The sequence below is a fragment of the Lepidochelys kempii genome, chromosome 7 (assembly GCF_965140285.1).
Source record: "Lepidochelys kempii isolate rLepKem1 chromosome 7, rLepKem1.hap1, whole genome shotgun sequence".
NCBI classification, from domain to species: Eukaryota; Metazoa; Chordata; order Testudines; family Cheloniidae; genus Lepidochelys; species Lepidochelys kempii.
The window spans coordinates 46,860,889-46,883,741 of NC_136386.1; the positions used below are offsets into that span (position 1 = coordinate 46,860,889).

The 22,853-nt window shown below is 47.3% G+C and overlaps 1 protein-coding gene across 2 annotated transcripts in view; it reads right to left on the bottom strand.

Moving 5' to 3' along the window:
- DNAH1 (dynein axonemal heavy chain 1) overlaps nt 1–22,853 on the bottom strand; it is a 141,332-nt gene that overhangs the window by 4,442 nt on the left and 114,037 nt on the right. For both annotated transcript variants that reach the window (XM_073352527.1, XM_073352533.1), the window contains 15 exons: nt 22,136–22,285; nt 21,629–21,789; nt 20,543–20,768; nt 20,243–20,438; nt 14,117–14,268; nt 12,025–12,221; nt 11,619–11,763; nt 9,160–9,318; nt 8,478–8,609; nt 5,651–5,821; nt 4,956–5,135; nt 4,027–4,203; nt 2,696–2,866; nt 1,177–1,307; nt 316–460 (listed from right to left, as the gene is read on the bottom strand). In XM_073352527.1, the coding sequence (XP_073208628.1) occupies nt 316–460; nt 1,177–1,307; nt 2,696–2,866; nt 4,027–4,203; nt 4,956–5,135; nt 5,651–5,821; nt 8,478–8,609; nt 9,160–9,318; nt 11,619–11,763; nt 12,025–12,221; nt 14,117–14,268; nt 20,243–20,438; nt 20,543–20,768; nt 21,629–21,789; nt 22,136–22,285 (2,493 nt within the window). The remainder of the gene's footprint in view (nt 1–315; nt 461–1,176; nt 1,308–2,695; nt 2,867–4,026; nt 4,204–4,955; nt 5,136–5,650; nt 5,822–8,477; nt 8,610–9,159; nt 9,319–11,618; nt 11,764–12,024; nt 12,222–14,116; nt 14,269–20,242; nt 20,439–20,542; nt 20,769–21,628; nt 21,790–22,135; nt 22,286–22,853) is intronic.

Sequence of the window (22,853 nt, forward strand, 5' to 3'; positions counted from 1 at the left end):
CTTGTGCACCTCAATCTTGACCTGCAACCCCATGCCTGCATTTTCAGCCCAAGGTATGCATGTCATACTGTGGGGTGTTTTTTGGGTGTGGTTCAGAGCCCACTGGGGACTAGCATAAGACCCACTAATTCATTTCAGTATGTGTCTGAATCAGAATCCTTCTAATGGGGAAGTTCTAGTTTCATTGACCCCTGTGCCAGCTCTTAAGTCTCCTTTGTTCAAGCCCTGAGCTGCTTCACCATGAAGAAAGGACCATGCATGTGATGTTCAAAAGCTGATGAGCCAATGCTCCTGAACAGACAGGTGGATACATACCTTGGCGTTCCAGAGCTCTGGAACGATATTGTTGAACAAGCTGTTGGCCATGAGCTCCAACTGGGAGGACATCACCACCAGGCCCTTGAGAGCTTTCAGCAAATCCTGCAGAGTCAGTGCAATTACTTCCAGCAGCCGATTGTACCTGAGCAACAATGAGTAAGATAGAAGTTCTGGGGAAGGAGCAGAGCAATCCAAAACTGTGATTTATTAACACTAGCTGAGATCTTCCAATTCTGAGGAATGAGGCCCTCAATGCATAAAAACAATGCCCTTCTGATGTGCTGCATGACTTTAGTCCTACTGGAGTGTGGCCTTCTGTCCTGCAGCCCCAACCCAGAGAGACTTTTGAAGAGCATGGAAAATGTCTCTAAACTCTGACCCTACTAGAATGCTTAGCTAACAATGGGAACTTGTAGTAAGTTCTTTCCGATAAATGACACCTCTTGTCTATGGGGTTCTTTTATGTCTTGGAATCTTCAAACTTCAACTGCAGGATGAATTCCACTGAATAACCTGGAGTTCCTGTATTGAAAAATGCTCAATCTCTGCAGGACAGGTGGGATTTTAAGGCTGTAGGCCCGATCTGTTGTTACTAAGGCAACATTTGAACCTAATCAAAGCCAGAACTCCAGTCCCACCACATGTGGTGCAAGAGGCACTTGGTACCTTCCACGAGGACCAGCTGAAAAGCGGCTAAGTTACTGCTTTCCCCCTCTCCAGCAATGGCTGCTCTGAGAGCCTGCATAGCCATTTCCTTTCCCACTGGGGGCAGAAGCTCACGTGCCAGTTCCCCTAGTGGTTCTGAATAGGAGGTGTGTACCTGCAGACTGGAAGGCTGGGTGTGAGTAAGAGCTTTACCTGATCACCTCCTGCACCAGCACTGTGTTCATGGACTCCTCGTACAGCACCGGGTATTTCAGCATCACCTCCTGCAGGTTAATAGGATCAGGGACCTTCTTCAAGATGTCCTTTGACACCTCCTCTACAAGCTATAAAGCAGATGGAACAAGGCATGAGAAGCTGTTCTGGAAATGGCTTCTGGGTAGAGAACTTCAGAGGCAGCTGCCTTCTTAACTGGGCAGCAGAAGGAATGAGCCTGACCAAGGTCAAAGGGGAAATGAATCACTTCTGTTCCCTTCTATTACACATAGGGTTAACAGTAACTTTGCTGCTGGTTATTTCCTCCAAAAAATGCTCCCTGAGGGGGGAATTCTTGAGTTGCTAAGTAAAGGCCTCTCCCTGACATGCTCTAGAGGTCATCCTTGAGGGGACTCCTTGGGGAGCTCAATGGACAGGCTTAATTTCCCCAATAAGGCAAAGTATTGGTGATGGTAAACCACGTGCAAAGGAAATGATTGCTGCCAAGAGCGACTTGAGACACTGAGCGACTAAAGGTGGGGGAGGGAATATCTTTTATTGGACCTGCTTCTGTTGGTCAGAGAGACAAGTTTTCAAGCTTCACAGAGCTCTTCTTCATGTCTAGAGCTAGGTACCTACATACCTTTGAGGATCTGGGCCTACGTATTTCGCTCCTTTTATTATGTTGTTCTCTCATCCACCAGAAGGTGGCACAGACTCACCTGGCTGAATTGATACCACAGCTGTGTGTAGGAAAGGACGTTTTCTTGTCAAAATACAGTGCACTAACCCCACAGGAAGTGCTAACTCCAAATCAGTTGTTACACGACTGCCCAGCTTCCTGCCAGATCTTTTAGGGAATCTCATTCCCAGTAAGGGTGTAATGGGAAGGGAACTACATTCCATCCCTATAATCAACACTGCTCACCATCCCAGAGCTGCTTTCGCTCCCCGTACACAATGCCTACATGATCCCAGAACAGGAAATGCCTCCCCCATGTCTTTGAGAACGGGAGGCAACAATGCTTTAGCAGTGCTCAGCAATGCTGTGCAACTATTCCAGTCAGGACATGAAGAACAGTACCAAGGGAGTTATATGTCCCCAGACCAGGACACAAAGGCTAATGCCCCTGCGCAAAATGCTGTGTGATCTTTAATGAGCAGAAGGGGTCAGGCCACTATTTTATTGTCTTTGAATGCTACCTCCAGCTGCAGAGCTACCCTACCTTCAGTCCTGAGTCCGGGAAAAGAGTGCCAGCTACTGACTCACTAATAGCACATCTTGTAGCTCCAGGGTTATCCTTGGGGAGCAGGAGCGAAGGACCTTCTCTCCAAGGACAGACTAGACCCGACCCTGCTTGCCTTGTAAAATCTAGCTAGAGGGAATATGGCTGTAGTAGGCAGCAGTAATCAATGGAGGGCAGGGTTCCCTTTCTCTGTCCCACGTAGCAATTCAAACCACTGAGCAGTGTATGTTTACACTGAGCACGTGGCACGCTCAGCCACTGTGGCTACACACCTCCTCCCTGCCGCAGCCTCCTGAGGTGGATGTCTTTGGCTGCAGCTGAATGATGGCCCCAAGCAGGGCAAAGGTCTCATTCTGAGCAAAGGTTATGTTGGCGTTGTCATGTAAGCCAAATATCTCCGGGATGTCATTGAGTGGCAGACTCTTGATGTATTGGATGTATCCCTAGGGTGAAATCAGACAAATAGGGAGATTTGAGGTGGGGAGTGTGCATTGGGAGGGAGGAGGGAGAAACAGCATGGTTATATTCTGATGGTTATTGGCCCAGCAGAGTTTGAAAGAGGAGAGGAATATGACACATGCCTGTTTGAGAACCTTTGGACTTCCTGGCTTTTATACAGCCTCATATCTTACACGATGATGCACCAACAGAATGTTGTCAGACGTGGCTAGTTTGGGATGCCCCAGCACCAGAAAGGGGACGGGAAAGGAGTCAGAGAATGATAACAAGAGTGATGAAGGGTTGACCTGGGCAGGAAGCTGAGGAGAATGCCCTATGTGGGGTGGAGCTCAGCTACGCACTAAAGGAGAAGGGATGTGAGGGCAGCAATCTGGAGAAGCAGCACATACACTCATTAAAGAGACAAGGTGGGTGAGGTATCTTTTATTGGACCAACTTCTGTTGGGGAGAGAGACCAGCTGTCGAGCCATGAAGAGCTCTGTCTCTCTCCCCAGCAGAAGTGGGTCCAATAAAGATATTACTTAACTCAGTCTCTTTAATATCCTGGGACTGACACGGCTACACCACCACTGCTTACACTCATAAAGATAGAGAAGCAAGTGTCAAAATCAGTAGGCTAATGCTGGTAAGGGTTCCACCTCTGTGTCCACTTCTGGTGGTATTAGTCTAGATAATAATCTATACTCAAACTACATATTATAAGGGTAGAGTCTTACTTTGGGGATTCTGACAACAGCTACAAGCTACTGCAGAATCACTCATGTCGCTTCTATTGCCACCAGAAGTCATCAATAAAAAGTCTTCTATTGTGCAGCTGGACATACTTTTACATCATTATTTGTATGACGGTAGTGCCTAGGAGCCCAACGTGCTAGGTGCTGTACAAACACAGACAAAGACAGCCCTGCCTCACGGAGCTTACAATCTACGTTGATTCTCTTGCTGTGAGATGCAGGTACAGAGTCAGATAAAAGCGGAAGATTTGCAGGCTTTTATTACCTTGTACTTTCTGATAATTCACTGTGACAATATCACATTTTTCCAGAAGATGATCTCACATTTGGAGTCTCCAGGTTCTATTTAGCATTCTGCTCTGTGCCTGTGTGGCTAGGAGAACATGTGGGTTTACGAGCTGAGTACTTACATTAAGATCATAGGTGGTGCTGATCTGTCTGTAGATCCCTGACTCGGAATAAGCAAAATCCTCAGTTAGAACTTCCGGCTTATAGAAATCTTCTAATATATTCATGATGCAACGCCTGTCCCAATCATCTGTCACTCGGCCTCCATAATTGATCTCACCAGCTGTATACTTCAGAACCTGCAAAGGACAGTGTTACTTTAGAAGCAACATCCTACCCCAAAGAACTAGTTGCAGATGTCAAGCTGGGACATGAACTTGAATCTCAGCAACAAAGGAAATGAAGGATGACTTGGTAAATCTTTGGGAAAGTTTGTCTCGCTGCATGGTCTGTTATAAATTCTAGTCCATAGCATGAGGGAAATTACTGCTGGGAACAAGCCTGCAATGGTAGGAATGTAGTCTACTGCATGCAATATCTTTAAATGTATTGGTTTTTTGAATTGTGGGTGGTAGGGCAATCATTTCAGGGGCACTCCAGTCCTCTGGTCTCCATGGCGAACATAGGGGCTCACCAGAAGCCTAGGGATGGCCAAAGTATGGGCAGAGGCCCATGGAATGGGAGTTATGATATTCCACGCAGATTCTGCAGGACAGATCAGTGCTTGTATATTTTGCTGCTGCTGGATTTGTGTGAGACTGCAAACAATTCCATGCAAGTTTCCACAACAGTCAGAGGGGATGTGCCTGAACACACAGACAGATCGAGCTTCTGAAATCCTAGTTTTCTAACCAACGTCTCCTAGGTTGTCTCCAGACACCTTCAATGCTGCCCTCCACTCCTCTGTTATCACACCCTCTACTGCTTCCATGGACTTTCCCAGCTGTGTAGAGTTCCCGCACTCACAACAGGGTACATGCGGCCTCCTTATGCACCAGCAACCTCTACAGCGCCCATTCAGAAGTAAGGCAGACCAGCTCTCCATTCCCACCTTGTACGGGATGTCTGCATATTCGTCCAAGAACATCTTTAGCTGGCTGATGCAGATGCGGAGGTCTCCATCCGTGAACTCATATGGGATATTGAACCCCAGTGGTCCAAACTTCCTCCGCTCCAGGGCATTTCCATGGAACAGGCAAAGTGACAGCAGCAAGGCCTTAAACTCTGAGATCTACAGGACATGGGGACAATAAGAGGAGCAAATAGTATTTGACCAGTGGTTGGCTTCCACTTTTTGGATGAGATATGTATGCTCTTAGGCCCATCAGCAGGTGGAAAGCTGAAGTGCCCAACCTGCTGATTTCAGAAGGCTAACAAGGAGCCCAGCCCAAAGGAATGGAATATTGGTGTCGGCTATGCCATTTTGGAAAGTCATGGACCAACATTTTCAAACTTGAGTGTCTAAAGTTATGATTCTACATAAGGATATGAGGGTGAATTTTAGACATCCAAGTTCGAGAAGGTAGGCCACAATATTTCCAATAGGCAGCCAGGGCAATTCCAGTTCCTGCTTTTTGAAATATGTGACGGAACCCATATTCCCGAGGTTCCATGCCAGGAGAGGGATACTCAGCCTGTAAGGCCCTACAAAACCAGTGTGCTCCTCCGTGATCCAATGGTAGCAGGAAGAATGAGTCTAGCCAGGTGGTCAAGGCAGAGAGCTGGGGGAAAGTTTGTGGTTCTTACCTTGGAGCATGAATTCAGGAAGTCATCACTCAGGCTAATGTAGGACTTCAGCAGATTGGCCTTGACCCCTCGTGGGGGCTCAATGGTCATCTTGGAGCCATTCTGGAGGATGGACACTGGGAACTGGTTACTGGGTAAACTGGTGAGCCAAAGGCGAAAGTCACGGTGCACCTAGACAATTAAAGGGACCGTAAGTGCACTGAGGTTAAGTTTAAGATACCTGTTTACTAAGGAAGTTAAGTGGAAGCCTTCTTAACTGGAGGTCCTCCTCCCTCACTACCAGGCAATGCTCTTCCCAACTCAGATGGAACACACCTCTCCAGAGGGATCCCTTTCTCCTCAGATCCCCCGTGCTCAGAACCACTGGAAACTCTTTCAGCAGAGATGCCTGCTCAACTACCCAGCCCCATGAAAGGCTTTTCTGTTGACGAGCAGACCTATCCCAGTTAGATACCAAGATGTGTGGCACATTGTTATCTCCCAAAGTTCTAATACAAAGCAATAATCTGCCTGCCAGGTTTTAAAATGGGTTTTATTAATGAGGTAGGGTAATCCATCAGCTAGAACAATTCTATTGCTGTCACATGGCGGGCACATCTCTGGTGGTCATCACCAGGGTGGCTGTAGCTGCTGGAAGTGGTGCAGTTTTTCTGTATCAAGTGTGAGCCGTTTGAGGCCAAAGAGCAGAAACACTCAGACTGAGTCAGACATCGAAGATGATACAACAGTCTAGGAGGTAGCTATATCTCCGCCTGTTGATGGCTTCACAAATTAGGACTACTACTTTGAATTCATGACATGGACAGACCTGACCTAACTAGAGAGCGTTAATGAAGAACCAAGCAGTGGGTGAATCAAGTAGTCTCTGCTCAGTATCACGAGCAAGATTTGAAGGTAGGTAACTGCAGTCCAACCCAACTATGGCTCACTGTATCTGTACTAAACTGTGGTAAGAAGCAAGCATCTCCGGATAAGGTGGGTACGAGCTGTTTGCTCAGAAAAACAAAACAAGTGAGAAACTGCCACCAACAATGGCCTCTGTCAGGCAGCTCTTGGAACATGCAATTTATCAGTCATACATACAGTTATGTATATTCAAGTGTCCCCTGTCCACAATGGATGGGGGACAGATAGTACAGGACATCTTGTTCCTAAAATGACGGTGCTGCCACCGGCTCCAGAAGTCATCCTTGTCTTTGTGCAAAATGACTTTGAGAGTACCTGTGCAACAAGGAGATGCAAATGCCGCAGGAAGACTTGGTGTGCTCCGATGTATGCAACTGTGAGTGACGAGAGTAACAACAGAGTATTGAATGCACTGGGCACAGATTCTGTGGGGGAGTAGAAATGTTTCAACTATCTGCCAATTAGTGTGGCTACTTCTGTGTGTTGCACTAGAGATTCAGTAGCTCATAGTTAGATGTAGGGTTCTATAAGAATGTATGGTTATATTTTGTTATTCAGATGCTATATTTATACAAGACATTCTACAGTCCTTCTATTAAGAGTCATTTCTGTTATATAAGTAGTTTACATGGTATGCTGCGTTCAGTGATAGTAAGCAGATAATTACAGTTATACCATGTGCGCTTTACATTTGTCTCTGGCTGAGCAAAAATATGTTTTATATTAGGGGGTAGGTGTCTTCTTACCTGCACAGCTTCCTAAAAATCGCAGACAGAATTTTTTTCTCAAATCAGTCCACTCTACAAACAATGGCAAATATTTTGATGTGTTACATGGTAGAAACAAGCTCATATTGCCATAACCAATGACACAAAAGTACAGGAAAATGCATAAAATGTATCACCGGGGCTAAATATTTCCCAAACTTTCCAAAACTGTACTATTTTGAGTATATAGCTGCATTATCAATTAAGCTTCCTGCTCATTTTGCTCAAAATTAAGCTATGTTTCTATGAGTGATGGTCCTTTCTGTGATTTTATTATTCTTTTCAGATTGGATGCCCGATAACGTTTAAACATTACGTGATATAGAAAAACTGCTTCCAGCACCTACCGCCCCCTTGGTGATGACCACCGGATATGTGCCTAACATGTGGTAACAATGACATTTTTCTAGATGCTGTGTTTCCCCTTAGTGCCCAAAATGGGTCCAGGCTTGTAGACTAACAGATCCACTGGAGGCTCTTCCACTGGACATGGGCCTCCTGCTATTGTGCTCCTTCTAGTGTTATAAGCTACTATCCACTCTCTAGCCAGCCCAGGCAGCTCTTTGTCATTGGGGAGGCTCTCTGAAGAGAGCTCTAGAGTGACAAGTACTGACCATCATTCCTCCCACATCTGTAACTGCCTTAAGAGGTGTAACATAGAAGCCTCAATCTCACCCCAGGCTGGAAATGTCAGTGAGTGATTATGGCAGCAAAGGGGTGATGGCTCCTAACACAAGGCAAATGGAGTGACCAGGACCCCAGTGCAATATTCTATCAGAGGGATGGAAACAGCCGGTGGAACTGAGAAGATGATAACGGAGGGAGGGTACTTAACTGGACTGGTAGAGGAGAAGCAATTATAGTGCCATCGAAGTGATGTCATTGAGTTGATATATGAAAAGGTAAGTGTTAAGAATTGTTAACATTGGGCTGGAGGAGGAGGTGTGCACAGGGCAGCAGTGCATCATGGGACTCGTGAGCCACATCCTACCAAATAGGCAACTAACCCTGCCCACACTGAATGGTTATGGGAAAAGAGATTACAGGAAAAGAGAGTCTCCTTCCTGGTCCAGAGCAGAGGAAGCTGGGTAAAGCTGTGGAATAAAACACGAGGCTGAGATTCAAGGAGAAATCCATGTGTGTGTTTGTGTTACCTTGTCAGGATTGATGCTCTCAATGAGTCTCTCCAGCGAAGGCATCCAGCTTGGGGCTAAGTGGCAGTTCTGGAAGAAGACCCACTTCCCACGTTCCATAGCACTTCGCATCATAGCCTCGGCTCGGGGACCCTAAGGAAGAAAACCAAAATACCCCAACTTTACCATACCTACTATATGCCATATTGTTTGTTAGAATGACTGCATGTGACATCAGTGCTCAAAGACATTCAAACCATTTAAGCTACTTTTCCACTCAACAGTTGGTTTGATGCCCGCACAAACCAAATGGCAAAATTCCAACCAAACCAGTGTCTCAGAAAAGCATCTCAACAGTATAAGAGGGACATAGCCCACAGTTAAGTCTATGCCTGAAGTTAGTTTTGGTTTCCATGTGTTTTTACAATGAAGGTTTAAACAAAAAAATTCTGCTCCAAAAGAGAAATTGGAGAGAGAAACTACAAACGTCCAACTTTCTAAGCCACTGAAGAAATGCGAGTGGATGTCGCTGCTGAATGAAATCCTCAAGCCACTAGGAACCTCTGCGCCCGGCTGGGACCCAAAGAGGGCATTTTCAAAATCGTGGGCTAGGATTTGGATTTCCTGGAGCTACGTGAGTAAACCCTTGTGTACTGAGATGCTTGTATTGCTCTGAATGAGTGAAGTGGAACCAGTGAATTACCTGACCCTGGCCCAGGGAAATAGCCGACAGCTTCTTGGAGAACTTCATTTCTTCAGCAAATTTGTAGAGATCAGCAGCTGGGTCTGTCCCAGGTGAGAGCACGAATATCAAAGGCGTAGTAGAGGTCGACTCTTTGAACACTGCAGTGAGGTCTGAAGTCTGAAAGACAGGAAGACTTCTCGCTCAGAGTAATATCGGATGACCTGCACTGGGGAGGGCAAGCAAAGGGAGAAGGCATTCTCTCAGGTCCAGTGACTGCCTCTACCCCTATGTTCACCGTCATGTCTGTCCTCAGGAATCACAGTCAGCCTGATGAGTGGAAATAATCTGTTCTAGAGACAGGTCTTCGGCCCAGATAATGCTTCAGGAGTCCCAGTGCAGAGGCCTTCACTCCCTCCTTTTTTAACCTGTTTGCCACTGTATCCCTGGGGGCCTGATTCAAAGCTTAAGGAAGCCAAAGGGAGTCTCTCTATTGATTGCGGTGGGTTTTGGATCAGAGCGTTGGTCCCTTTCCCTTCCTTAGTTATCCATTCTAACTCCTTCCTTCTTTCCCTGCATCAGTCACTCTCACTCACCTTGTGGGCAATGTCTTCCACCACCATGGGCTCCAGGAGCCATTGATCTCCTCCTTCTGTTGCCTCCAATGAATCACTGCTTGGTACCACCACTGAAGCCCCTCTGAAAATCCAGCCCCTTGTATATGGATTTAGGTGCCTAACTCTGTGCAGCCATATTTGAAGAGTGTGGCCCTATGTGTAACTGGTTTAAAATGGAGCATTTGGCAGGCAGACAGCTAGCCACACACTCCTGCCCAGACACCTCTCTTTTACCCTAATCAAATGGAAGCCATTAGCTGACAGATGTGAATTCCTGCATTTTCTTTACAGAATGCTCTCAAAAGGGTGGTTTGAACTGCTCCATGTTAAAACTGGCAAGCAGATGATACGTAAAGACGGCTTCTTAGTCTGCTACCCCGGCTCTGCCAGGGCTTTGACACTGGGGGCCCAATTTGTAAATATGGGGATACTTCTCATAAGATGTTAAAATCCCGCCTTTGGTTGTTGACTGGCATTCAGGTGCATAAACTGGTTACCGAGACCTGCTCTACATCAGAAAGTTGTCCTGGTGTAACTAGGGCAGCTAGGGGTACGATTGTTTACAGATATGGGCTATGTCCACACTTCTGGCAACCTATAGTGTACAGGTGCTACACGTGTAGCTGCACACTGCAATGAAAGCGTCCAGCAGTGGGGAGGCAGAGGAGAAAGGCTCTGGCAGTGGGACACTACACTGCTAACAATGGCAGTGTAGATGGGGAAGGTGCTGCTGGGTGCGTAGAAAGCTGTATCAAGTACGTACTCTCCTCTACTCGCCTAAGCTGGGCCTCACTGCCTACACTGCTATCTGTACCTGTGTTAGCTGGGCATGCAGTGTCTCTACTCTATGCACAGCCATAACTGTAGATGTACCTTAAGTTACCTCAGCACGACCCATAGTATGGATGCAGCTATATTGGTATGAAGAAGCCTTGTAGCTGTATAGGTTATTTCCTTTCCCATATGAGAACAGGTATAGTACAAAGTAACTTCATAATGGTATAAATGCAACCACACTAGGGGGGGTTGTGCCACTTTCATTACCCTGGTATAGTTAAAGCAGTACAGCTTTCTAGTGTAGACAAGACTGTACATGCCTAAATGCTGCTTTGCACTTCCAAGTGGTCTATTATGGATGCTACATTGGAAAACTCTGCTCTGCACAATGTTGATGACGATGCTTGCTTTACATTCCTATGACATCTTTCACCCACCTCTCTCAAATGGCTTTCAAAAGGCGGGCAAGTACTTACCTTTTCCAGATGGCACATATCGTTCCAGTGGTGTGATCAAGTTCTCAGAGCAAAGTAGAGAACAGAATCTAGGCCTTCTGCCTCCCTAACCTCCACTGTAACCTCCAGCCATGCCTCCTCTCTGCCTTTGATCCTACTGGGTAGTTTTCAGTGTATGGTTTTCAGTTCCAGATTAAGAGTAATTCTGAGGTTAAAGAGCAGTGAGTGGATCCATCACCACCCAGTACTCACTCAGTGAGTACAGACAGTGCGGCTGGTGGACTGGGACTCAGGAGGCCTGGATTCTTTGCCTGGCTCTGCCACTGGCCTGTCGACCGTGGCCAAGTCACTTCACTGCTCAATGCCTCAGTTTACCCATCTGCAAAATGGAGATAATGAGACTGACCTGTTTACAAAGGGTTTTGAGATCTACTGATGAAAAGTGCTGTATAAGAGCTAGGTATTATCTAAATGAGAGATGTTGTAAAGCATCCATTTAAAGCTAAATCAGCACCTGCCCCTAGCCTGGCTGGGGCGGTCATGGGCAACATTGACACCATGTCCATTGGCATCATTCCCATCAATTCTCAATGGAAATGCCTTCTGCCATGGCATTATCTTGGCCAGTTACCTGTGGTTCGATAAAGCGCTGATCCAGATTCATGGCCACAAAGTCCTGCATGGCGTTGGTGACCTTATCCCCTCGCAGGCAGCGTAGGGGCAGCAGCTTCTGGAAGGAGTCCAACTCGCTGTCCCACTTCCCAGGCAGGGGCTCTCTGCAAGAGAATCACATGCTGACTTTGGGTTACTCTCTGGGGATGGAAACAGATGCCAAATACATCAGCCCAAGGAAAACAACTCTCCTAAAGCCACCTGAATATGCACCAGGATTTTCTGAGATAACGTTTGGTCAGTGCCTGGATTTTAGTGATTCTTTTTCCAAGCTATATGGCTGTATTATTGTGGGAAAAGGGTCTGTACTGCCCACCACGCAGAGATCAGAATTCAGATCCACAGTTAAGGGGTGAAGGACTCACCTGTGTGGCTCAGCACTGTCAAAAATTGCACGGAACTCCTGGATATTGTCCACAAAATCATCCATAAAGCTGGAGAAATTCTTCAGGTTGCTTAAGGCCAAGATGTCACCCCACGCTCTCTCATATAGCCACTCGGGAGCTGGGTTCTCTCTCATCGTTTTAATGGCACCTCCAGACAGGAGGTAACGCCATTCGTCCTGTGGACCACACAGCACACATTTACAGCCAGCCTGTTTGGCCTTGAAGATCTCAGCGTCATACTGTGGGACACAGTCGCTACTGTGTGTGGCCTTGCTGGGGCATGAAGAACAGTATGAACCAAAGGAGGTGAACCAAAGTAGGCGAACCAAAGTAGGCCTGCCCTTGGCAGAATAGCAACACACCACATATTAGCTAACCAAGTAAGCACATTCCTGACCTGAGGGGAAGTTTTGTTCAAATGAGCAGGTACAAGATACAGGATTGTAATGACACATGGAAAGTAATATGTAACTTGTTCACATCAATGTATAAAAGGAGAAGTCACAGGAGAGGCATCTTTGTATCAGTGTAGGGGACAGCATCCTGTTATGCCAACGGAGCCTTTACCTTGTCACGGGCATACATGTGTTAGTGTCCCTATGACCTGCAGCCCAGGGTGCAAGTACCGTGCTTTGCTGACAATAAACCTGGCTGATCGCCTCTGCCACCAAACCAAGCCTGTGATTTTTCTTTATGAATAACATTGAGGTCTGCTGAATCAGCAAGCTGCAGTCTTCGCTGCTGCCGAGTACACAGGAGCCCCCAAAACCAGCAGCAATAGCAACACCCCGCAGCACTAACTCTATGTTAAAGAAACAAAAGTCCTACAGTAACTTCATGCTTCAGAGTAACAGCTGTGTTAGTCTGTATTCGCAAAAAGAAAAGGAGTACTTGTGGCACCTTAGAGACTAACCAATTTATTTGAGCATGAGCACAGCTTCATGCTGTGTTTCCCTGCCTTACTGTTCCCATCTAACAGATGCATGTGGTGACAGATCTGACAATACAGTCACAGGATCAGATCATTAGATTTCCTCCACAGTACTCTGCCAATGCACCTCAATCCTTATCTCTCTAGGATTTGAAAAAGTCTATTACATTCCCTAGAGACCCTACAACAGGATGGGCAAATGGGTGGTTAATTGCCTACTACAGAGTCCTGTTTTATGAGAAAGTTTGGGATCTGACTGTGGCACAGAGGGGGTCCAGTGTTAAGTTTACTCAGCAACAGTGCCTAAAGCAGAAAGCTAATTAACAAGGCAAGAAAAGGAGGACACTGAAATCTAAGTCTTATTTTGAGGAGTCTGGTGGCACCTTAAAGACTAACAGATTTATTTGGGCATAAGCTTTTGTGGGTAAAAACCCCACTTCTTCAGCTGCATGGCTTTTTACCTACGAAAGCTTATGCCCAAATACATCTGTTAGTCTTTAAGGTGCCACCGGACTCCTCGTTGTTTTTGTGGATAAAGACTAACATGACTACCCCTCTGATACTTAATCTTATTTTGGTTAGCCCATTTTCTGTAAAATCCCTTCTCTTTAGCCAGATTCATCTTGATCTTTCTGGAAGCAAAGCTCTGTATGAAAGCCCAACCCTTGCAAACCCCTGATTATTTAAGCATGATAAGACACTCTACCATCTGCCAATCCTCCTGTGTGGCAATGAAAAGCCATTTTAATGGGACAGATAGCAGATCATCCATGAATGAGCCAGACTCGACCACCCTGAATTCCCTTTGTTTTTGTCACAGCCAAACACTGGAGAAAGGTGTGTGTTGTATACTAAATTACCTAGAAGAGACCCCTGGTACAAAACTAGGGTAAGCTCTGTGTTTTGATGTATGCACATTTGGAAGATTCAGAACATCAAACTAATAGATGACCAGGATGAGTAACTCTTCCCTTATGAATAGGAATTTAGGCAGATAATCCAAATCATCAGACACCGGTGGAGAATCATCTGTACAGACAAAGTACGCTGGCTCCCAGTTTCAGGAGTAAGAGCAGTCTGGACTTTGGCTGTCCCAAGATATCCTCTCATTTAAACAGATGAGGGAGTCTGTTTACTCACCATATTGATTTTTCCTTCATTCATCATGATCCGGACACACAGCAGAAAGGCAAACATGAGCTTGTGTTTCTCAAAGAGACTGCGGCACACATTGCTGTAGAGACTGAATGTGAGGTAATTGTTTATGTTCACTATCCGCTTCTTCAGGGTGTCTGAAAAGAGCAAAACAGCAATGCTGAGAGTGGAGGAGAAAGGACCCACATTTGCTACTGACATGATCCTTTGCCAGCCAGGCTCTGGGTAAGTTTCAGTGGATGAGTTTACACATGTAAACTATGCAGGGAGCTCACATCCCTCTTAGCTCCTTCCTGCTGTCAATCTCAACTTCCTTCAGATCTGGCCCATGAAAATTTGCTCCTTCACAAGAAACAGTGGGGTATCCAAACCAGAGGGCACTGCCTCAGACAAACACTGATAATTACCTCCAGATGTGGCCCATTATAAATACACTTATGCTATTACTGTTAAGCGCAGGTGCATAGAATATTGCTGTGATATGTTAATGAACTGCGCCCCCTGTTTACATCTTGGCACATGCATCTGGCCATGATATCTGTGCTGTTCCTGGGATGATAGCAAAGTGGGAGTGGCTGAGGAAGATGAATTTACCCTTGCATCAATTTCAAGGTTACTCTGTGCTGCCAGTATTTTAAATGCCCTGATCCATGAAATTCAGTATTTCTAATTAACAGCAGCAGTCTGACCAGAAATTAAACATCTTTGCATGGGACTGGCCTGGTGGCCCAGAGGCAGGGAAAAATTCTGTCACAGAGTGGATCAGAGCTCCTCTGAGGTTTGTCTCGCTCCTCAGAAAGTCATGCTGATGACTTCATGTTGATGGACATTGGAGTGAGAGAACTGGTAGATGCTTAGGCTCGGAGAGGCGCTTGAAGGGCTTAATGAAGTTTACTGCAAGGAAAAAGCAATCGCCAAATGAAGAGCGGAGACACTCACTGGTAAGGACAAGCTGCTTACCCCTGTTTTGTATCAGGTAATAATTTGGCCCTTTAGAAGAGAACCATTGGAGGAGAAAGATGCTCCCAGCAAGAGAGAATTCTCTCATGCTGGCAATGCCAAGCTGGCTGATGTAGGATGCCTTCATGTCTCATCTTGAATTACAGCTTTATGTGTCTCAAAAAAGAAGGAACTTTCAAGCTTGATGGCAATGAGACCACGTTCAAGCAGCTCTGGCAGTAAACAACTAGGGCCAGGCTTAGATCCGGCATAAGCAGCAACTCCACTAAACGTGACTATGCCAGATCTAAATCTCACATTTGCACTAGGGCTGAGCCCTGGTCTACACTAGGACTTTAGGTCGAATTTAGCAGCGTTAAATCGATTTAAACCTGCACCCGTCCACACAGTGAAGCCCTTTATTTCGACTTAAAGGGCTCTTAAAATCGATTTCCTTACTCCACCCCTGACAAGTGGATTAGCGCTTAAATCGACGTTCCCGGCTCGAATTTGGGGTACTGTGGACACAATTCGATGGTATTGGCCTCTGGGAGCTATCCCAGAGTGCTCCATTCTGACCGCTCTGGACAGCACTCTCAACTCAGATGCACTGGCCAGGTAGACAGGAAAAGAACCGCAAACTTTTGAATCTCATTTCCTGTTTGGCCAGCATGGCAAGCTGCAGGTGACCATGCAGAGCTCATCAGCACAGGTGACCATGATGGAGTCCCAGAATCGCAAAAGAGCTCCAGCATGGACCGAACGGGAGGTACGGGATCTGATCGCTGTTTGGGGAGAGGAATCCGTGCTATCAGAACTCCGTTCCAGTTTTCGAAATACCAAAACCTTTGTGAAAATCTCCCAGGGCATGAAGGACAGAGGCCATAACAGGGACCCGAAGCAGTGCCGCGTGAAACTGAAGGAGCTGAGGCAAGCCTACCAGAAAACCAGAGAGGCGAACAGCCGCTCTGGGTCAGAGCCCCAAACATGCCGCTTCTATGATGAGCTGCATGCCATTTTAGGGGGTTCAGCCACCACTACCCCAGCCGTGTTGTTTGACTCCTTCAATGGAGATGGAGGCAATACGGAAGCAGGTTTTGGGGACGAAGAAGATGATGATGAGGAGGAGGTTGTAGATAGCTCACAGCAAGCAAGCGGAGAAACCGGTTTTCCCGACAGCCAGGAACTGTTTCTCACCCTAGACCTGGAGCCAGTACCCCCCGAACCCACCCAAGGCTGCCTCCTGGACCCAGCAGGCGGAGAAGGGACCTCTGGTGAGTGTACCTTTTAAAATGCTATACATGGTTTAAAAGCAAGCATGTGAAAGGATTACTTTGCCCTGGCATTTGCGGTTCTCCTAGATGTAGTCCTAAAGCCTTTGCAAAAGGTTTCTGGGGAGGGCAGCCTTATTTCGTCCTTCATGGTAGGACACTTTACCACTCCAGGCCAGTAACACGTACTCGGGAATCACTGTAGAACAAAGCATTGCAGTGTATGTTTGCTGGCATTCAAACAACATCCGTTCTTTATCTCTCTGTGTTATCCTCAGGAGAGTGAGATATAATTCATGGTCACCTGGTTGAAATAGAGTGCTTTTCTTCAGGGACACTCAGAGGTGCCCGTTCCTGCTGGGCTGTTTGCCTGTGGCTAAACAGAAATGTTCCCCGCTGTTAGCCACAGGGAGGGGGGAAGGTTGAGGGGGTAGTCACGCGGTGGGAGGAGGCAAAATGCGACCTTGTAACGAAAGCACATGTGCTATGTATGTAATGTTAACAGCAAGGTTTACCCTGAAAGAGTGTAGCCACTGTTTTATAAAATGTGTCTTTTTAAATACCGCTGTCCCTTTTTTTTTCTCCACCAGCTGCATGTGTTTCAATGATCACAGGATCTTCTCCTTCCCAGAGGCTAGTGAAGCTTAGAAAGAAAAAAAAACGCACTCGCGATGAAATGTTCTCCGAGCTCATGCTGTCCTCCCACACTGACAGAGCACAGATGAATGCGTGGAGGCAAATAATGTCAGAGTGCAGGAAAGCACAAAATGACCGGGAGGAGAGGTGGAGGGCTGAAGAGAGTAAGTGGCGGGCTGAAGACAGGGCTGAAGCTCAAATGTGGCGGCAGCGTGATGAGAGGAGGCAGGATTCAATGCTGAGGCTGCTGCAGGACCAAACCAGAATGCTCCAGTGTATGGTTGAGCTGCAGCAAAGGCAGCTGGAGCACAGACTGCCACTGCTGCCCCTCTGTAACCAACCGCACTCCTCCCCAAGTTCCATAGCCTCCACACCCAGACGCCCAAGAACGCGGTGGGGGGGCCTCCGGCCAACCAGCCACTCCACCACAGAGGATTGCCCAAAAAAAAGAAGGCTGTCATTCAATAAATTTTAAAGTTGTAAACTTTTAAAGTGCTGTGTGGCATTTTCCTTCCCTCCTCCACCACCCCTCCTGGGATACCTTGGTAGTCATCTCCCTATTTGTGTGATGAATGAATAAAGAATGCATGAATGTGAAGCAACAATGACTTTATTGCCTCTGCAAGCGGTGATTAAAGGGAGGAGGGGAGGGTGGTTAGCTTACAGGGAAGTAGAGTGAACCAAGGGGCGGGGGGTTTCATCAAGGAGAAACAAACAGAACTTTCACACCGTAGCCTGGCCAGTCATGAAACTGGTTTTCAAAGCTTCTCTGATGCGTACCGCGCCCTCCTGTGCTCTTCTAACCGCCCTGGTGTCTGGCTGCGCGTAACCAGCAGCTAGGCGATTTGCCTCAGCCTCCCACCCCGCCATAAACGTCTCCCCCTTACTCTCACAGATATTGTGGAGCACACAGCAAGCAGTAATAACAGTGGGAATATTGGTTTCGCTGAGGTCTAAGCGAGTCAGTAAACTGCGCCAGCGCGCCTTTAAACGTCCAAATGCACATTCTACCTCCATTCTGCACTTGCTCAGCCTGTAGTTGAACAGCTCCTGACTACTGTCCAGGCTGCCTGTGTATGGTTTCATGAGCCATGGCATTAAGGGGTAGGCTGGGTCACCAAGGATACATATAGGCATTTCAACATCCCCAACAGTTATTTTCTGGTCTGGGAATAAAGTCCCTTCCTGCAGCTTTTGAAACAGACCAGAGTTCCTGAAGATGCGAGCATCATGCACCTTTCCCGGCCATCCCACGTTGATGTTGGTGAAACGTCCCTTGTGATCCACCAGAGCTCGCAGCACTATCGAAAAGTACCCCTTGCGGTTTATGTACTCGGCGGCTTGGTGCTCCGGTGCCAAGATAGGGATATGGGTTCCGTCTATAGCCCCACCACAGTTAGGAAATCCCATTGCAGCAAAGCCATCCACTATGACCTGCACATTTCCCAGGGTCACTACCCTTGATATCAGCAGATCTTTGATTGCGTAAGCTACTTGCATAACAGCAGCCCCCACAGTAGATTTGCCCACTCCAAATTGATTCCCAACTGACCGGTAGCTGTCTGGCGTTGCAAGCTTCCACAGGGCTATCGCCACTCGCTTCTCAACTGTGAGGGCTGCTCTCATCCTGGTATTCATGCGCTTCAGGGCAGGGGAAAGCAAGTCACAAAGTTCCATGAAAGTGCCCTTACGCATGCGAAAGTTTCGCAGCCACTGGGAATCGTCCCAGACCTGCAACACTATGCGGTCCCACCAGTCTGTGCTTGTTTCCCGAGCCCAGAATCGGCGTTCCACAGCATGAACCTGCCCCATTAGCACCATGATGCATGCATTGTCAGGGCCCATGCTTTCAGAGAAATCTGTGTCCATGTCCTGATCACTCACGGGACTGCGCTGACGTCGCCTCCTCGCCCGGTATCGCGTTGCCATGTTCTGGTGCTGCATATACTGCTGGATAATGTGTGTGGTGGTTAATGTGCTCCTAATTGCCAAAATGAGCTCAGCGGCCTCCATGCTTGCCTTGGTATGGCGTCCGCACAGAAAAAAGGCGCGGAACGATTGTCTGCCGTTGCTCTGACGGAGGGAGGGGCGACTGACGACACGGCTTACAGGGTTGGCTTCAGGGAGCTAAAATCAACAAAGGGTGTGCCTGTACATCAAGGAGTATTTCAGGCAGGACTGCACGGAGGGTTCCAATAAGAAATGGTGCACCTAAGTTATCGTTGTTATTGGAACAAGGAGGTTAGCCTGGCCTCTGATTGATACATGGCTAGATTTACCTCGCTGCACCTTCTCTGTGAGTGACTGCAGTGTGATATAGACAGGGGAGGAGGAAAATGAGTACAAAACAAATCTGGTCTATTTCTTGTTCTGACCCACTCCATCTATCTTTTACATCTTTGGCTGGCAGCAGACGGTGCAGAAGGACTGCATGCCATCCACATCTCATGGGTGCTTGGCAGAAGATGGTACAGTACGACTGCTAGCAGTCCGTATCGCCTGCCCGCTCACCATAAGACGGTTCAATAGGACTGACTGCAGGACTAAAGAGAATGACCTGCTCAAGTCACTCCAAATTTAGTCCCTGCGCCCATGTCTGCCCAGGCGCTCCTGATCGACCTCACAGAGGCGACCAGGAGCACCTCAGACATGACGATGACCGCTACCAGTCGTACTGTGCCGTCTGCTGCCACAAGGCAAGGGGTTGCTGCTACTGTGTAGCAATGCCGTACCGCGTCTGCCAGCACCCAGGAGACATAGGGTGACGGTTACCTGAGCGGGCTCCATGCTTGCCGTGGTATGGCGTCTGCACAGGTAACTCAGGAAAAAAGGCGCCAAATGATTGTCTGCCCTTGCTTTCACGGGGGGAGGGAGGGAACGGGGGCCTGACGATATGTACCCAGAACCACCCGCGACAATGTTTTAGCCCCATCAGGCATTGGGATATCAACCCAGAATTCCAATGGGCAGCGGAGACTGCGGGAACTGTGGGATAGCTACCCACAGTGCAACGCTCCGGAAGTCGACGCTTGCCTCGGTACTGTGGAAGCGCTCCACCGAGTTAATGCACTTAATGCACTTAGAGCATTTTCTGTGGGGACACACACACTCGAATATATAAAACCGATTTCTAAAAAACCGACTTCTATAAATTCGACCTAATTTCGTAGTGTAGACATACCCTGAGTTTGCCCCCAGGTGTTGAACAAAGGAGTGCAATGATCACATTTTCACAGCAGCAAGCACCCTAACCCTTCAGAGGTACCTGCTCTCTCGGAGTTTGTGATTCCGGACAAAAAGATGTTGAGGAACCACTCGAGCGAATATTGATACATGGGGTCAACGTTGGACAGGTCAGAAACGCAGAAGTAAAGGATCTGAGTGCGGACAGCTACAGGCACGTACTCCAGACGAGTGATGTCAATGTCTTTTTCTGTCTGCTCAGCTATCTTCACTTTGGCCTGTGGGAACATTCAGAGGCATCACAGCTGCACATTTTCATGTTTCCTGTAAAGGATTAAACTGACCAGGGCTGGGTGTCTGTGCATGTGAATCAGTCACTTACCTGGATTTCCCCTGCTTTTAGCTTGGATGCCTCCAGCACTTTGATGAGCTCCAAGTCGTCAACAGGATTTCCCTCGGAGGAGCTTAGCCGGTAGAGGATCTGATCCTCTATCTCCTTCAGCTCTTGTCGCATCTTGGCGTTGCTAACAATCAGCTGGTTCTTCGCCTCTTCTAAGTCCGGTCGCTCCTCAGCTACCACTTGTCCCAGCAACTGGTCTTCCAAGCCACTGTAACAAAACCCTTGGATGTTATCGCTGGGATGTCAGAGCGTACCCCCAAGTTTCACTTCACTTAAAAACTACTTGCTTACACAATCAGACAAAAATACAAGTGTCACAGCACACTATTACTGAAAAATTGCTACTTTCTCCTTTTTACCATATAATTATAAAATTATTTCAGTGTATAGTATATAGAGCAGTACAAACAAGTCATTGTATGAAATTTTAGTTTGTACTGACTTTGCTATTGCCTTTTATGTAGCTTGTTGTAAAACTAGGCCAATATCTAGATGAGTTGATGTACTCCCTGGAAGACCTCTGCGTACACCTGTTTGAGAACCACTGCCCTAAATGTCCCATCTGCTCTGGAGCCACATGGTACAACTATCTATGGTACGTACATGGCCCCCATTGCTATAATCCCTGAGCACCTGACAAAAGCACAGTGTGACAGAGAAAGGGTATTATCTTCATGAGGCACAGAGGAACTAAGGGCTTGTCTCCACTCTGTGCAGCGATCAATCCACTGGGGGTCGATTTAGTGGGTCTAGTGAAGACCCGCTAAATCGACCACCCATCGCTCTCCCATCAACTCCAGTACTCCACTGGAACAAGAAGCATAAGGTAAATCGATGGGAGAGTTTATCCCGTCAACCCAGTGCCCTAAGTCACTTGTCCAAGGTCAGGAAGTCTGTGTCAGGGCACGAAATTGAACCCAGATCTCCAGAGTTCCAGGCTAGTACCCTCAGCACAGGACCATCCTTACTCACTCCATGTTGAGTTTGATTTCAATAGCTCAGGAACAGGAGAGTGGCCAATGTTTGCAACAGTTCAGTGGCTACTGGTACAAAGGGGTGACTGGTTACCTGGGTGAGAGGGTGAAGTTAATCAGCGTGAGCTTGGTGGAGATCTCTGGCGTATAGTGGGGATTGGGCAGATTGGTAGTGATGTATATCTTGAAGTCCTCGTGGTATGGAATAACCGTATCTCCCAGCTTCAGCACCGTGCTGCCTTGCTGTTTATAAATCTGTAAAGAGAGGGACACGGACAACACAAGTCGGAACCTCTACATTTAAAAAACATAGATGTGTTGAGAGCCTGCAAAAGAGGGAGTCCCACCATTAATCTGGCTCCATTGCAGGCTGGCTAGATAAAGATTTTCAAAGCCATTTAGGAGATTTAGATGCACAATTTCCATTAATTTGTACTGAGCATCTAAATTCCTTGCCTCCAAAATCTCAACCTTACAAAACACATCTTCACTAAGGAAGGACAAAGCCATTCTCATGCCAGTGCTGGAGAGCCCACTCCACCCCAGCTCCAGGCTGGCCAGGCTTCCTGCTCATCTCGTCAGACAAATAGCAGGGAAGAACCTGTTTCAGCAAGACGGGCTCGAGAGCCGGATCCAGTTCCTCCCCTACATTCTCCAGCAGGAACGGCTTCCCGAAGCGAATAGAGTTCTCCAAGCTGCGCAGAAAGTCCCGGTCGCTCAGCTTAGCCACCTCCAAACCGTTCTCCTTCTCCTGAAGGACAAGATGGTGAGAGAGGAGTCTAGGTGTGGGCAAAGCAGGGAAGCCAAACTGCTTGTGCATTAAACAAATAAGCGCGCTACTGCATTAAGATTGCAAATACAAAAAAAAAAAAAACGACGTTCAAAGGCTTCGTCTGTGTTACCTATCAGGGCCTTATATCAGACTTAGCAAATGCCTACTAAGTGCAATGTGGCCAAGGTAACATGGGTATGTTTTGCATTTCCTGACTTCCTACATTCATAGCTGCAACTTTAGTGGAATCCCGCCCCTTCAGTGCTTCAGGGCTCAAAGATCTGCCTCTGATTAGCCTGCAAGGCAGGAGCAGCAAGGTGGGACTACAGAAGCCTCCAGGGAGTAGAGGAGTAGCAGCAGCAGCAAGGAAAGTTGCTAAATCCCCCCCCCACACACACTAGAGAGCTGCTTCTGCTTTAAAGCACCAGTGACTCTCTCTGGAAACACTCCACTTGTACAGCAGTCTGGAGGCAGACCATATAGAACAAACTGCCTCCTGGCAGGCAAACACAAGGCACGGTGAGTGCTTTGGTTCTAATAATAATAC